A 15,990-nucleotide genomic window follows, 5' to 3' on the forward strand; every position below is an offset into this window, starting at 1 on the left:
ATAGTTAATATTTCTGGCCACTTCCTGTTTAATGATGTCACTTCCAGTCCTCAGGAACATGATGGGGAGTCATGGCCAACAGCCACGGGGTCAAGGGAGCCACTGGCCTGAAAAGTTTGAGTACCACTGGCTTATCCTGTTGATTTTATTTGTCACCTGCCTTGATAATCTCTTGAAAAGTGGCATGAAAATGTATTTTCTGCTATTTTGGTATTTATTTGAAACATGTTTTTTTTCCAGCAAGTATATCTGATTCTGATCAGAAACTAATACTTGAGGATTTCTGTGCTGCAAGGAGCTGAATAATGGGAGGCTTTGGTTCTGTTTACCCTTAATGGATGGGAATCTCAGGACTGGTCTGGAAGAAACCTCCCAAATGGTTACTGCTTGCATGAGGAGATGCATGACTTCCGCATGATCCTGTGGGACTGGAATGTCTAAACCTGGGATGTCAAACATAAGACCCGCAGACTGAGTGCAGCCCCCAGAAGCAATTTATCCACCCTGCATTTTAACTGGGTTCTCCCAGCATGATTGAGCTATCTCACATCTTGTAAATAAGAACTAGATTTGCACATTTTTCTTCTTCTGTCATTTGCAGCTAATGGGTTTCTGTGTGAGAACAAACTGCTTATTTCTGGTCACTTCCCACTTAATGATATCACATCCGGCCCTCAGCAGGCATCATGAATCCTAACTACCTTCTTTGTAGGTTCCCTTAATGGGCAGGTAGTCATGGGTTCAAAGAGATGATGGGTGAGGTCCTTGAAAACCAGACTAAGGTTCTAGGAGGGGACTTGGTAAACCAGTAGGGGATTCAGTAGGCTGCTACCTACAGAAACTTATGTACACCGGGGTGGGTGGGAAGACTGGTCCATCCTCCACAAGTGTTCCAGGATAGATCTGTCTTTTCCTTCTTTTGTTTTCCAAAGAACTTGTGATATTAGATGGAGGGGAGAAAGGCATACTGAAAGGGTATGGCGGATGAGGGGTATTGTTGCTGGATGACTGAAGTGCCCTGCTCTTGGACAAGAACCTCCTTACCTTATGGTTTGGAGGATAGTGATGCAAACAGATCCATCTCCATTGGTCCTAGGTGTTGGACAATCAGGATACTTCCAGATTCAAACTCCATTGTGATTGCTTGAGGGATTTCCTGCCAATCCAGTCTGCCATTGTATTAAATATTGTATTGATGTTCCTAGGAGTATGTTCTGCTCTGATGAACTGAAGGGGTGTCTCTGCCCAGAGGAAGTTCCTGCATGCCTCCTTGTGAAGATACATATGCCTTGGCCGAGGTGTTCATATAACATCAGGACATCTAGGTGCTCAGCCTGGGTCTGGAAGGGCTTGATCACCTTCCAGTTTCAAAGCTTGAGATAGTTGATGCTCCTTACTCCTTGGAGGTCTTCCAGAGGCCTTGGGCTGTGGAGTCTGACATGGGTTCCATCCTTGGTGACTAAGGGCGCAATCCTAACTTGCACTGGAACAGGCAAGCCAGGAGGCTTGCACTGTATCCAGTGCAGGATTGTGGGCAAGAGCGGCTTAGCCAGAAGCAAGAGGAAATATTTCCCCTTACCCCTGGGCTGCTGTAAGGGCTGCTGGCGCCTGTGGGTCTTCTCAGACTTGCGCCCACCTCCTGAGGTGGCACAAGTCCGAGGAGAGCGGAATGACTTGAAGCCACTTTGTTCTCCCCGGGAACGGGGGTTGGAATGGCATAACTGCCGGATCCCAGCTCCGCCTCCCACTTCCTTCCCCCCCCCGGGACTACCTGTCACCTCCCTACCCCCGCCCAGGAATGCCTCCCTCCCTTTTTCTCTCTGCCCCCCCCCCCACGCCTACCTTTTGTCCTTGCATTGGGTCATCCAAGCTGATGCAAGGAGCTGGGGGGAAGCTGGCGTGGAGATTTCCGTTTGTGACCCTCCCAGGCCAACCCAAGGGACCTGGGCCGGCATAGGGTGCAGTTTGGATTGCGCCATAAGGAAACCAAGATCTGCAGGGGCTAGGGCAATCAGGCAAGGTCAGTTTGGGGAAGCAAGGGAGGTCCTCCTCTTGGTATTCTTTGGATCATGTAACCAAGCCTGCTACCAAGAGGAGGAGCTTTCAACATAAAAGACTTAACTATCCTGGGACCATTGGAGAATGACTGTGACATAGACGCTGTGCTACAAATGGAGAAGCAGGCGTATTACTACCCTGCCTTGCTGGATGATAACAAGGTCAGAAGGAGGTGGGGCAGCAACTGCAAGAGAGTATTGTGGGTACCAAAAACCCAGGGGAACAATATGAAAGTTTAGATGAGAACTGAACTCTAACCAGTTCAAGGTTAGCATAGGGTGCAGCATATTTGTAATTATGCATGTACAAAACAAAGGCTTTTGTATTTTTAAATGTTACACATATGCCAAATAGTATAGTTTTATATGCTATCTGACATATGATGCATTTTCTGCTGATAAAATGGAAAAATAATTTTAGGCTTAATAATGAAAATGAATATTGCATATATTTCAGTTATTCCCAAAACTTCAATTGAAAAACAAAATACCTCCAGTTTTTTCCTATGACTTCAAAATTTCTGGTAATTATACATCTCAATGTATGTACAGGTTGAGACTAATTATTCACATGGGTTCCATTCCTCGCACTCAAAATGGATGGCAAAAAACACACTATAGCAAATCAATTTAAAAAAAAGGAAGTTTCTTTGCTCCGGTGATTTAAAAACAGCTTTGCTGACCTTTGTGATGTTAAGACAATCCAACAGTCAGTCTTTCTCAAGGTGCTTAGAAATACTTCACTCTGATCCCTCCCTTCACCAATGCAAAGTATCTTTCTTTCATGTGCTCAGGGGGAAGGGAGGGGGTGCCAGGAGGCTATTGCAGCTTAAGCAGGGTACTGGAGGTATTACAGCAGCTGCAGTTAGGATAGGATCAGGCTATAAGTATGTGAGTTTGTTTTTCTGCGTGTGAGTGGTGTATTCTGTTTTAATTGCAGGTTTTCTTTTAGTGGTTGTCTCAAGAGTTGGGTAGTATTTATACTATGTCAGCCTGCAGTCATTTTGTATTAATAGTGTTTTCAGAATAATATATTTTATTTCATGAAAGATTGCTTAAGCAAACATTAAAATTGTTGAGTAATTGTGATTGGTGGTTAAACTTTGTACAAAGGTTGTCTGTAAGTTCAGTTTTAAATTATGCACTTAATGTTGGTTCAAGCAGCCTTGTAGTTAGCCACTTGCAAAGTTTATGTAACAGTTCTTTCATGGTAATGGTCCTCTCAAGCAGGCATGTAAGCAATATGAAGATTCCCCCCCCTACATATTAAGAAGGTACACTGAGTCAAATCATTCCGTATGCATTCCCTGTTTTCCCCAAAATCAATCATGATATGTTAAAGTGAATAACAAGAACCAAAATTTTTTTTGACTGTAGTATAATGTAGTACGGTAAATTTCTGGTACATAAATGCAGAGCTGTATGGGTAGCAAAGGCAATTTTTTCGTTTGTGTGGTCCATCTCTAATACATAGTTTTATTGCACTTTCAGTACATATCAAAAAGTTATTTCAGGTATTATTTTGTTTTCTTTTCCATAAATATAGTAATAAATACCACTTGCTCTTAAGATTCTCAATATGAAAGCATAAGGGACTGTTTTGTTATAAAATAAGAAAAATTTTGATAGGTGGAAAAGCTGCTGATGCAGCCATTGCATATACTTACCATTCTTGGAAAAATTATGCATGATCTTTCTATTTTAGAATAGCAATTGATATAAGTAAGGGGTATGTCTAATAATGTGTTACTGTGTGTAAATTTTAATCTTTGTCAGAGGGTGGAGTAAAAGCCACTCTTCTGTCATTTACATGACATTTTAGTTTTGCCAACTGCTTTAATAATACTTGGCATTTATATAGCGGTTTTTGAGTGTTCAAAGCTCTTCACACACATATCTCAACCACCTTTACAAAAAAACCTGTATAGTGGATCTTTGTTTTGTTATGGTATCGATTTTGGACACACCATTTTATACTCTTCTCTCATTATCCATATCTAATCCATTCCTGGAAATGGTCCTTATAGCGAAAATCAGGTTAAGTGCAATCATTACATTAATATAATGGGAAAAATTTGAACACATTCCAAAACCATTTGAAGTTCACTCCCAAAATAACCCTAAATACTGTAAAAACTCTAAATATCGTAAGGCAGTTATTCCCAAACTGTGTGCCACAGTGCCCAAGGGCACTGCAGCAAACTCACAGGAGCACCAATGGGATGTCCCCAGCAGCCTCTTTCAGCTCTCCTGGATGCTGCCACCTTGGATCTTTTAAGATCTTGCGCGATTCTCGCATAATCCAAGATGGCAGCACCCAGGAGAGGCGGGAAGAAGAGGCCATGGTGAAAGAATGTTGTGGTGACTATGGTAAGTTTGGGAACTACTGCCATAAGGAAAAAGTTGTATGAACCAGTAAAATAGAATAAATAACACTGAAACAATGTTTTGGGAGTTCTAGTATCACTTAATGGGGTTTAGCAGTTGAAACTTTAGTTGCAAATGAGCAACTCTCTTACATTTCACCTGTTTTTCCTCTTTTTCACTTAGTTTTTTATCACCTTCTATTCTTTAGGACTCATTCACAGTAATTTGTAGAAACTCAGCACAAAACAGATACAGTGTAAAAGGGAGCATGTAATGCCTGTGTCTTGAAAATGTGGGCATGCACTACCCATCAGGCAGTGCATCTCACATGAACGATAAGTGCCCCTTCCTGAACCATGCTCTGTCCTCCGAGGGTCCTGAATTGTGCTGTCCTTAAAGCATGCATGAGCACACCTAAGAAAGGGGACTCTTTTGGAATCTCTGTCCTCCTAGGGGGGAGAAATACAAAATTTAGTACGACCACCTGGAACTCCTTTCTGGGCACGCAAGGCAAATTCATTCCCTTCTCTGTCTCCAGAGCTCAAAATGGAGGGAAGGTCTACCCACTGGGTAAAATGGGAGAAATACCTTACTTCCCCCACTTTTCCTGGCCCTTATTTAGAAATCTTGGTATGGATAAAGAGGGATAGTATTAATATGTGCTGTATGGACAATTGAAGATCCTTATAGTGAACACATTGGTAAAGAAGTAAGAGTGTATTGTGAAAATGTTGTAGCGAATAAGGCATTGTATTTTGGTAATTCACTGCAAGGGACAGAGTTGTAATGGGGGACTTCAATTATCCTCATATAGACTGGGTCAATTTGTGTTCTGGTCATGAAAAGGAGACCGGATTCCTTGACATGCTAAATGATGGTGCCTTAGAGCAGCTAGTCATGGAGCCCACCAGAGGACAGGTGACTCTGGATTTAATATTGTGCGGTACACAGGACCTGGTTAGAGATGTCAATGTTACGGAGCCGCTGGGGAACAGTGATCATGCTGTGATCCGTTTCGACGTGCATGTCGGGGGAAGAATACCGGGCAAATCTCTCACAAAAACCCTTGACTTCCGACGGGCGGACTTCCCTCAAAAGAGGAGGCTGGTTAGAAGGAGGTTGAAAGGGAAGGTAAAAAGAGTCCAATTTCTCTAGAGTGCATGGAGGCTGCTTAAAACAACAGTAATAGTGGCCCAGCAGAGGTGTATACCACAAAGAAAGAAGGGTTCCACTAAATCCAGGAGGGTGCCCACATGGCTAATGAGCCAAGTTAGAGAGGCTGTAAAGGGCAAGGAAGCTTCCTTCCGTAAATGGAAGTCTTGCCTTAATGAGGAGAATAAAAAGGAACATAAACTGTGGCAAAAGAAATGTAAGAAAGTGATATGGGAGGCCAAGCGAGACTATGAGGAACACATGGCCAGCAACATTAAGGGGAATAATAAAAGCTTCTTCAAATATGTTAGAAGCAGGAAACCCGCCAGAGAAGCGGTTGTCCCTCTGGATGGTGAGGGAGGGAAAGGGGAGATAACTTAGATATGGCAGAGAAATTAAATGAGTTCTTTGCATCTTCATGGCAGAAGACCTCGGGCAGATACCGCTGCCCAAACAGCCCCTCCTGACCGAGGAATTAAGTCAGATAGAGGTTAAAAGAGAAGATGTTTCAGACCTCATTGATAAATTAAAGATCAATAAGTCACCGGGCCCTGATGGCATCCACCCAAGAGTTATTAAGGAATTGAAAAATGAAGTTGCAGATCTCTTGCCTAAGATATGCAACTTGTCCCTCAAAACGGCCATGTTGCCAGAAGATTGAAGGATACCAAATGTCACGCCTATCTTTAAAAAGGGAAAGAGGGGGGACCCGGGAAACTATAGGCCAGTCAGCCTAACATCTATACAGGGTAAGATGGTGGAATGCCTCATCAAAGATAGAATCTCAAAACACATAGAAGAACAAGCCTTGCTGAGGGAGAATCAGCATGGCTTCTATAAGGGTAAGTCTTGCCTCACGAACCTTGTACAATTCTTTGAAAAGGTCAACAGGCATGTGGAGGCGGGAGAACCCGTAGACATTATATATCTGGACTTTCAGAAGGTGTTTGACACGGTCCCTCACCAAAGGCTACTGAAAATACTCCATACTCAGGGAATTAGAGGACAGGCCCTCTCATGGATTGAGGACTGGTTGAAGAGCAGGAAACAGAGAGAGGGTGTCAATGGGCAGTTTTTATAATGGAGAGAAGTGAAAAGCGGTGTGCCCCAAGGATCTGTCCTGGGACCGGTGCTTTTCAACCTCTTCATAAATGACCTTCTCAGACAGGGGTGAGAAGTGAGGTGGCAAAGTTTGCAGATGACACCAAACTTTTCTGAGTGGTGAAGACCAGAAGTGATTGTGAGGAGCTCCATAAGGATCTCTCCAAACTGGCAGAATGGGCAGCAAAATGGCAGATGAGCTTCAATGTCAGTAAGTGTAAAGTCATGCACATTGGGGCAAAAAATTAAAACTTCACATATAGGCTGATGGGTTCTGAGCTGTCTGTGACAGATCAGGAGAGAGATCTTGGGGTGGTCGAGGACAGGTCGATGAATGTGTTGACCCAATGTGCGGCGGCAGTAAAGAAGGCCAATTCTATGCTTGGGATCATTAGAAAAGGTATTGAGAACAAAACGGCTAATATTATAATGCCGTTGCACAAATCGATGGTAAGGCCACACCTGGAGTATTGTGTCCAGTTCTGGTCGCCGCATCTCAAAAAAGACATAGCAGAAATGGAAAAGGTGCAAAAGAGAGCGACTAAGATGATTACGGGGCTGGGGCACCTTCCTTTTGAGGAAAGGCTACGGCATTTGGGCCTCTTCAGCCTAGAAAAGAGAAGCCTGAGGGGGGACATGATTGAGACATACAAAATTATGCAGGGGATGGACAGAGTGGATAGAGAGATGCTCTTTACGCTCTCACATAACACCAGAACCAGGGGACATCCACTAAAATTGAGTGTTGGGAGAGTTAGAACAGACAAAAGAAAACATTTCTTTACTCAGAGTGTGGTTGGTCTGTGGAACTCCTTGCCACAGCATGTGGTGATGGCGTCTGGCCTGGACACCTTTAAAAGGGGATTGGACAAGTTTCTGGAGGAAAAATCCATTATGGGTTACAAGCCATGATGTGCATGTACAACCTCCTGATACAACCTCCTGGGCTATGTCAGAATACCAGATGCAAGGGAGGGCCCCAGAATGAGGTCTCTTGTTATCTGGTGTGCTCCTGGGGCATTTGGTGGGCCACAGATACAGGAAGCTGGACTAGATAGGCCTATGGCCTGATCCAGTGGGGCTGTTCTTATGTTCTTATAACCTCAGATGTGGATGTTTCTGCCACAGAACTAAGCTATTTCCCCTCTCTAAAAAGTGATTTAAAAGATGCCTACTGCACTCCCTAGGGGCCATGGTTATGTGTTTATGCGTTTCTGAAATTATAAACATACTGTATTCTTCCCTTTGTACACACAGCCAGAGTGTTAAAAAAACTGTTATTTGTTGACATCCTACCAAACATTTGAATTTGCATCTCAAATTGTCTTATCTATCACCCATGAAGTCCTGTTAGTGGCAATCGTAAGCCCACCATAGTCATTAACTTACTGTATAATGAAATTTGTTTTACTATAGTGATTGCATCATAAAATGGCTTGATTGTATGCTGAATCCATTGTAAAGCGGTGGTCCACTATATTTTTAGTCAGCATTATTATCTAACAGCCCAATCCTGAGCTGCCTGGTGCACAGGGCTGCAGTGGCGCAAAAAATGGCTGCCACTGCATCCAGCATGCCCTAGGCAGCTGCTGCTGCCGCCTCTTCAGGAGAAGGGGACTTTTTTCCCTTCTCTCAGGTAAGGTGAGTAGCCCTGCAATGGGGCTAGTTGATTCTATGACAACCCAAGTGTCAGCATAAAATTAAGAGCCTCTGTGTTGGGCGCGTGGCCTGACCGGAGGCTGAGGATCTGGTGAAACGAAGCTCCACTGTTCCTGCCCTCTCCCTCCCCCTGGCCTCCTCCCTGCCCCAGAACGCCTTTTCCCTGCCTCCCCCCACCTACCTCACTACTACCCAGTAGACCGCTGAGTGGCGGAGTTTTGGTGCTCCAGTGGTGCTAGCCCATGCTAGCGGTGAGCCATTGTGCACTGCATAGGATTGGGAACTAAGTCAGTGGTTCTCAAACATTTTAGCGCATGGACCCACTTTTTTTTAGAATGACAATCTGTCAGGTCCCACCGTAAATAATGGAATTAACCTAGAAATGATGTCATGGCCAGACGTGACATCATCAAGCAGGAAAAATTTAACACCCCATATAACAAAATCAACTTCCCAAACGTACAACAAAATCAAATCTAATCAGTTAAGTAAGTAAGTGTGCAATTTAAAGGGGATCAGGAGGGGGCGTGGGGAGGAGGCAGGAGGGAGGCATTCCAGTGCAGGGGATGGGCAGGCAGGGGGCGTTCCTGTGGGTGGGTAGGCAGGGAGCGGGAGACGCAAGCAGGACCTGACAGTTATGCTGGATCCTAGCCCCATTCCCAGACAGCCCAGGACAGTCCCGGGCTGCTTGGATTTGCACCCCCAATTGAGGTGGCGCTTATCCGAGTAGTCCCACTGAGACTGCAGTGGCTCTCCTTGGGGTAAGGGGTAAAGTTTCTCCTTGCCTCGGAGCGAGCCTCTGGCTGCCTGAAACTTGCGCTGGATACAGTGCCTGTGCCAGTGCAGGTTAGAATTGTGCTGCCTATAGATTAAAAGTTCCCAATAAATATAGGTTTAAAAATTTATTTAAAATAAAGAAGAACCCTCCTAACCCTCCCAAGCAGTTACTGATCTGTTTAGATTAACAATCTGTCAGGACCCACTGGAAGTGATGTCATTGACCTGGAATTGATGTCATGGCCAGAAATGACATCAACAAGCAAGAAAATGTTTTACAAAATCAAATATTCCTAACATCCCAAAGTCTGTAGTCCTAGCCACACTTACCCAGGAGTAAACCCCCTTGACTATCATTGTTAAAAGCATAATCATAATAGCCTGTTAAAAGTACAGATCTGTAACATTTCTCCAAATGCAGTCGCATACCATGATAGCATCAAGTTTAATATATTAAAAAATAAAATATTGAAATGAATGGGCACCCACCTGAAATTGGCTAGTGGGTCTCAACCCACAGTTTGAGAAACACTGATCTAAGTATTGCGGACTGAGAAATTATGACCTGATAAGGCCATTTGTTAGATGAGAGATTTAAACGGGGAACTTCCTTGGCTACAGCCTTGGTCTTTATACAGCTCCAGCACTCTGCAACTCTTTATACAGGTATAACCTAATTATCCACGTATTTTTCACCCACAGTTTTATCTTAATGTGATAAGAAGGGCCCTTTCAACTAAAGCAGGGGTGTCCAAACCCCGGCCCTGGGGCCATTTGTGGCCCTCGAGGACTCCCAATGCGGCCCTCAAGGAGTCCTCAGTCTCCAATGAGCCTCTGGCCCTCCGGAGATTTGTTGGAGCCCACACTGGCCCAATGCAACTGCTCTCAGCGTGATGGTCAACTGTTTGACCTCTCCCACAGAGATGATGTGGCCCTCCTGCCAAAAACTTTGGACACCCCTGAACTAAAGGAAAAAGTCTTGGTTACCAGAACCCTCGTGGACACCAAGATTCAACCTGTAGTTTGTGTTTGCAGTAGCAGCAGTCTGGTGGAGTCTGCCATTACTAGATCCATTTTGCAGATAGAGGATCTGATGCTCCAGCAGTATTAAAGCAGCTGTGAACTTGGTTACTGTGTGGTGAGACATAATTGGAGCTGTTATAAGCTTTAACATTATAATGGCTTATAACATTATAAGCTACTCTGTGTTTTTTGCTTGGGGGGGATAAAGACAGTAAAGTTAGAAAAAGAGAAAGTTGAGTTTCTAAAACTGCACAGTGATTCTGACCTATAAATTCTCAAGTTCCGGAAGAAGATTGTATGTGGGAATCCTCCTTTCAGAGAATAGCATTTATATTGTACTCAGATTCCATTTCAGGGACTGTATTCAAAGTTTTATAACTTCTAAGCATTATTCTCAATGCTTTAAGTTAAAATTAGTAATTAAACTTGGATCTATAACTCCTGATATTCATATTAATTTTTGTTTTATGAAATGATTAGAAGTGCATAGGCCAATATCCTAGGCACCATACTTTATACAAGTTGGGCTCAGCGGCACGTCAGAGCCACAGCCCCCTCTATCATCATCATCATCATCATCATCATCATCATCATCAGTAGAAGTAGAGGAAGCGGAAGAGGAGGGTGATGATGATGGGAGGTTGAGCGCCCCTTTGCTAGAGAAAGGATCTGGTGAGGCAGGATTTGACTTTTGAGAACACACCCTGGTTCTTTTTAACACACCCTGGTAACTTTTTAACTCTAAAACTTAAAATTCCTCCCTCTTAGATGTTTTTGGTTATGAAGTTGGGAACAGTCCAACTTGACAGGGAATTGGGTAAGGAAGGGGCTCTCTTTCTCCTCCCTTTGTGATTAGTTTGCTGGGGGACTGGCAGATGGGGTGAGTCATAGAAACTCATTCTGGCCACTCCTTGTGGTGACTGAGCAGGAAATATTTTGTCAGTCCATACAACTCCACCTGCTGTTCCAGGGTCAGTACATGCATGTTGTATCTGTTGCGTGGAATATTCCTCAGTGGCATGGGGGAATTGTGCATACACAGCACATGGATGTCATAGAAGAGTAATACTGTTTTCCTGTTAGTGAATTGCAGTGTGGACAAGATCAATAGCGTTGCAATGCTGAACATGGGATTTTGGTGCTCTTACGTTTGCATGTGCTTATATTGTGCGCTTAGAACTCAGAGTGTCAGTAGAACAACATCTGTAGTGATTCAGCAATTGCTACCTCCTCTGGGCAAGTTTACAAGTAGGTAAAAATGGCACTTTGCAAACATGTACTGGATTAGGATTTTGGATTTCTCTAAGAGAATTTAATTCTTTGCATGTCTAATGCTGTTTTTCACATAAATTATGTTTACACTTGAAAGAAACCTCTATATTAAAGATTTGTCTACTTGGTTCCATCCATTATTTTAAAGTCTGGCAATATTGAATATCCTTTTCCTTTGCTTAGTTTCCACGTGCTTGTAATTTCTTTCTGTCTCATATTAGAATTTAATTCTGCAAAGAGAATACACTCCCAGTGTGTGAACAAGGGTCAGTTTTGAAGAATTTTCACTTGCTGTTTATTATTTATTGCATCATCTATAATCTTCAAAGAAATGGTGTTGCTTAGCAGTGCATCTTTTTGATATGTGCCAGTAATAGAAAATGTTTTAATACAACTTATGTTTTAAATAGGCATTTATAAATTTGGTGCTCACTGTGTGTAGGTCTCCAAGCAACCACAGAGGGAAGCTTTGACAAAAAATGGAGATCTGAGTCAACTTTTTCACAATACTAATATAACATGTATGGACAAGAGGGCCAATGCTCTCTTTGTATCTCCTTGTTAACGGTGTAATACATTTTATAATAGAAACTGTAGCTTTGAAATAATCTGTTATTGTATTATAATATATACATATAATCTATAATAGTGACCATTGTAAGATGCTACATGACATTTACAAAATTGCAAACAGAAGGCCAATCCTAACCAACTTTCCAGCACTGATGCATCCACTATGCAGCTCCAGTGTAAGGGAACAAATTACCTTGAGTACACCTTGAGTGACCGGCCCCCACCACAGGATGAAACGCATGCCTCACTGGCACCTCTGCATCAGCAATGGAAAACTGGATTGTATTGGGCCCTCAGATTGGACCCCATATATCTTAGAACAAGTAACTTTGAAACTTTACTAGTGTATCATGCTTTTCTTCCTAATGTGGTCACTAATACTTGGGACTTCATGTGGAGACTCTTGTAGTAAATTTAAAACTATTCCAGTTAACAATTAAAATAGTGAATATTGTATAGCTTTCAAAAATATGGCAAGGGGGAGAGTTCAAGACCTTGATATGAGGAATTTTATTTTGAATTGAAACTTTCGAGCAGTACATTGGGTAAATCCTTGAATGGTTCTTTAAATGAAATCTGAGGAACTCTATCCATAAACTAACATAATTTAATCTGTGAATTTTTTGTGTTTTAGTTATGCCTTAGCAACTCTGGACATTTACACAGTATACAGGTATGCATCGCTTAATGAAGGGGATACGTTCTGCTAACCCTGTTGTTAAGTGATGTTGTTGTTGTGCAACCTCCTCTCCCCTTACCACCCCCAACTCCCAACCTGAAGTTAATTTTATACAATATTAAATATATTGAGACCTGCAAGGCGCAGTGCAGGCTGTTGGCTCCATGCTGAGTTTTCTTTCGTCCCCTGCCCATTCCTCCAACTGCAGCTTTGCACACAACCCTATTGCTGGCTGTGGCGCCCATTCAAAAGCATGAATGTCCAGGCATGCTTCACTCTTTCATTAGATGAAACAGTCATAAAACGGGGGAGGAGGGAGAGCAGGAGACTGGAAAGCAGAGCTTATCATGCAGCGTCCTCTGTGGGGGTTGAGGAAAAGGCAGATTTCCCTTGGAGAGTCAGCAGCATCACCTCAAGCCTGCTTGTTGCTGTGCAAGGAGAAGTTGAACAATTAGGAAACGTGGCTGCCCGCATGGCAGCCATTACTGCCACACTGATTCATTGGGGTTTGAAGTTTTTTTTCCAACGGGGGGGGGGGGGGGAGAGAAGTTGATGCCTCAGTTCCGGAAAGCGCTTCGTTGCTGCGTGTTGTCCAAAATCTTCCACTTGACAGAGCAGAGTGGCCCTAGTCAGCCAAGGAGTTGAGACCCCTTGGCTGCCTTGTCCTCCGCCAACTATAAGGCAAGGTTCTGACCTGGTGCTGCCCTCCATAATGCCCATTGTTGTTGGTGATTGGTGTGGCCCACCCTCACCCCTGGCTGGCTCAGATCATCACTGGAATCGCTAGTGATTGGCACAGCCCACTTTGGGACAGGCACGCTTGTGGATACTGCCCTAGCCTCCGGGCCAGCTTGAATCACCAACCAGGGCTGGAGAAATGGTAGGAAAACAACAGTAAAAAATAGGGGATGGCAGCGATGGAGGTGGGGGTGATGGATCACCATCGTATCCAGTGGTTCTCAAACTTTTAGCACTGGGACCACTTTTTAGAATGAGAATCAGCCAGGACCCACTGGAAATGATATCATGACTGGAATGACATAATCAAGCAGGAAAATTTTTGAAAATCCTAGGCTGCAATCCTACCCACACTTACCCAGGAATAAGACAGCATGTACTATCATTGTTAAAAGCCTATACATGGTAGCCTGTTAAAAGTGCAGGTGTGTAATATTTCCCCAAATGCAGTAACATACCATTGTAGCATCAAGTCTAACTGTAAACAAGGAGGGTAAGGAGTGCGGGAGGGCCCTGAATTCATGGATAAGTGAAACTGTGGGTAATGGATCCATGTATACAAGGAGGGGGGTACCTGTATATAGGGAATTTATTGTCCAGAAAATCCAGAAAATTGAGTGACAATCTCATTTTATGGTATTATACATATTAGAAATAAAAAGATGGTCCCTGTGACTGAGATCTTTGAAAAGCTGTTGGGAGTAGAAAGGTATTAAAGAATAGAGTCTATTTCTAATAAAGAAATATTTTCATTGTGTTGTATCTTTATATTTCTGTTCTATTCTTGGTCAATAAGCTCATGACTATTAGCGGAGGTGTGATTAAGGTTGCTTGAGATAAAATGATGACAGAGTTCAGTCATGATGACTCTTTAAGGAAAAGTCGGTTCTCATGAAGGACTGTGCCAAGTCCACATTCAGGAAACCTAGGAAATACAGAGCAGACTATGAAATAATGAGACAATTTATTTTATGACATGGCCTGTCTGAATGTATAGATGAGGTAACGTAAGTTTGATACAGGAAGCTAGAGGCTGAGAATTAATTGTTTCAAGGGAGAATTAATTGGATCATAGGTACTTGGGGCTAACTAAAGTGTTGAGGTCTATCAAGTGAAGGTAGCTGAGGCACTTCCATGCAATAGCAACTTCATATGGAGACCATAATCTTGGAAAGCCAGTCACTGCATGGATTGCCCCAATTGCACAGAGAAGAATGTGTGTTGCTGGCATGCAGGATCTCCACATGCTTGGGGAAATCTGCATGGTGGAATTCAAACGTTGAGAGACCGAGGTTTGGAGCTGTTGTACTTTTGCAGCATCTGTGTGGTGACAATAACATTTGAATTTGCCCTTAGTTCTCAGAAGATTGATAATTCAGTTGACTGTTGTACTAAGATAGCCAGTCGTTCTGAAGCATTGATGGCACAAATGCTACCTGGTTAAATACTTCTTGGGATTCAGTTTCAGGTGTCACTCTTTGACACAGTCTAATTACTTTTTTCCTTTATGTTCACAGTGTCTGCTGCTGGTCTCTCCCCTCCCCCCACAGGATGATATGAGATTTGAAAGAAGACGATGCATACAGGTAACTTGATGATGGAAAATTTTCTAAAAATAATTGTTCTTTTTCATATTACTATATACCTGCTTTTGTTAAGTCAAGCTGGTAAATAAATGCTCTCCTGTTAACCTGTGAGACATAAACCTCCAGATGATCAGGTAGGGAAAGTTGTTTAGTTTGAAGAAGATTTGGTCTTTGTTTTAAACACTGTTGATGTGCCAAAAATTATTATCATGGATTTGTGTGTGTTTGCTGATTAGTAACATTTTTGTACTTATTTTTAAGTTAGTTAAGAATCCAGAGTAGTGCAACATTGGATAGAAATGTGTTCAAGTGTCAACTTGGATTTGAAAATATCTGGAAAAGGTGATGAGAAATGATTCAACATCTTGTGAATTAACATTATTAGCTTGTGAGTTAAAATAGATTTTTTCCCCGAACATTATGGCCCAAATAATAGCTCATAGTAATGAAGGTTAATTTTTAGCCTGCTTTCTACTATAAATCTTTCCTCTTCCAGAATAGCAGTTTACTTATTTATAATGAACTGTTCAGTTAATTTTGATCAGATTTATTTTTCAGAGGTACTAAATAGTTACCAACTTTGTTTCTTAGCATGACAGTTACAGATTTGTGAATTTCAAAACCTTAATGTTCAAAGCTCCTATCTGAGGATCGCTTGATCCTTTCCAAGAACTTTCAGCATCATCACATAACTATAATCCCAAGGGTTCTGTGAGATAGTCATGACAATTAAGCACATTTCAACACAGGTTGATTATCCCTTAACTGGACATCCAAAATCCAGTCTGTTCTGAAATCCAGATACTTTTGGGACCATGATTTTTTTTTTTTAAACATAACTGTTTTTGTTTGTCTTCTGGGGCACAAGCCAGCGCTAAGTCAGCAGGACTACTTCTGCTTGTTCACATTTTTTTACATACTCAGCATAACCCAGTGAGGAGGCTGGCAGGGAGTTTTCACATGCCTGGCCATGGCATGGTGCTTTATGCGGTGCTACTCGGTACAA

The 15,990-nt window shown here is 42.6% G+C and overlaps 1 protein-coding gene across 1 annotated transcript in view; it reads left to right on the plus strand.

Moving 5' to 3' along the window:
- The window catches only part of DYRK1A (dual specificity tyrosine phosphorylation regulated kinase 1A), a 160,355-nt gene that overhangs the window by 31,001 nt on the left and 113,364 nt on the right, over window positions 1-15,990 (plus strand). The window contains exon 2 of the mRNA XM_066620672.1: window positions 14,916-14,984. Coding sequence (XP_066476769.1) covers window positions 14,975-14,984 — 10 coding nt within the window. The 5' untranslated portion in view covers window positions 14,916-14,974. The remainder of the gene's footprint in view (window positions 1-14,915; window positions 14,985-15,990) is intronic.

The sequence above is a fragment of the Tiliqua scincoides genome, chromosome 3 (assembly GCF_035046505.1).
Source record: "Tiliqua scincoides isolate rTilSci1 chromosome 3, rTilSci1.hap2, whole genome shotgun sequence".
NCBI lineage: Eukaryota > Metazoa > Chordata > Lepidosauria > Squamata > Scincidae > Tiliqua > Tiliqua scincoides.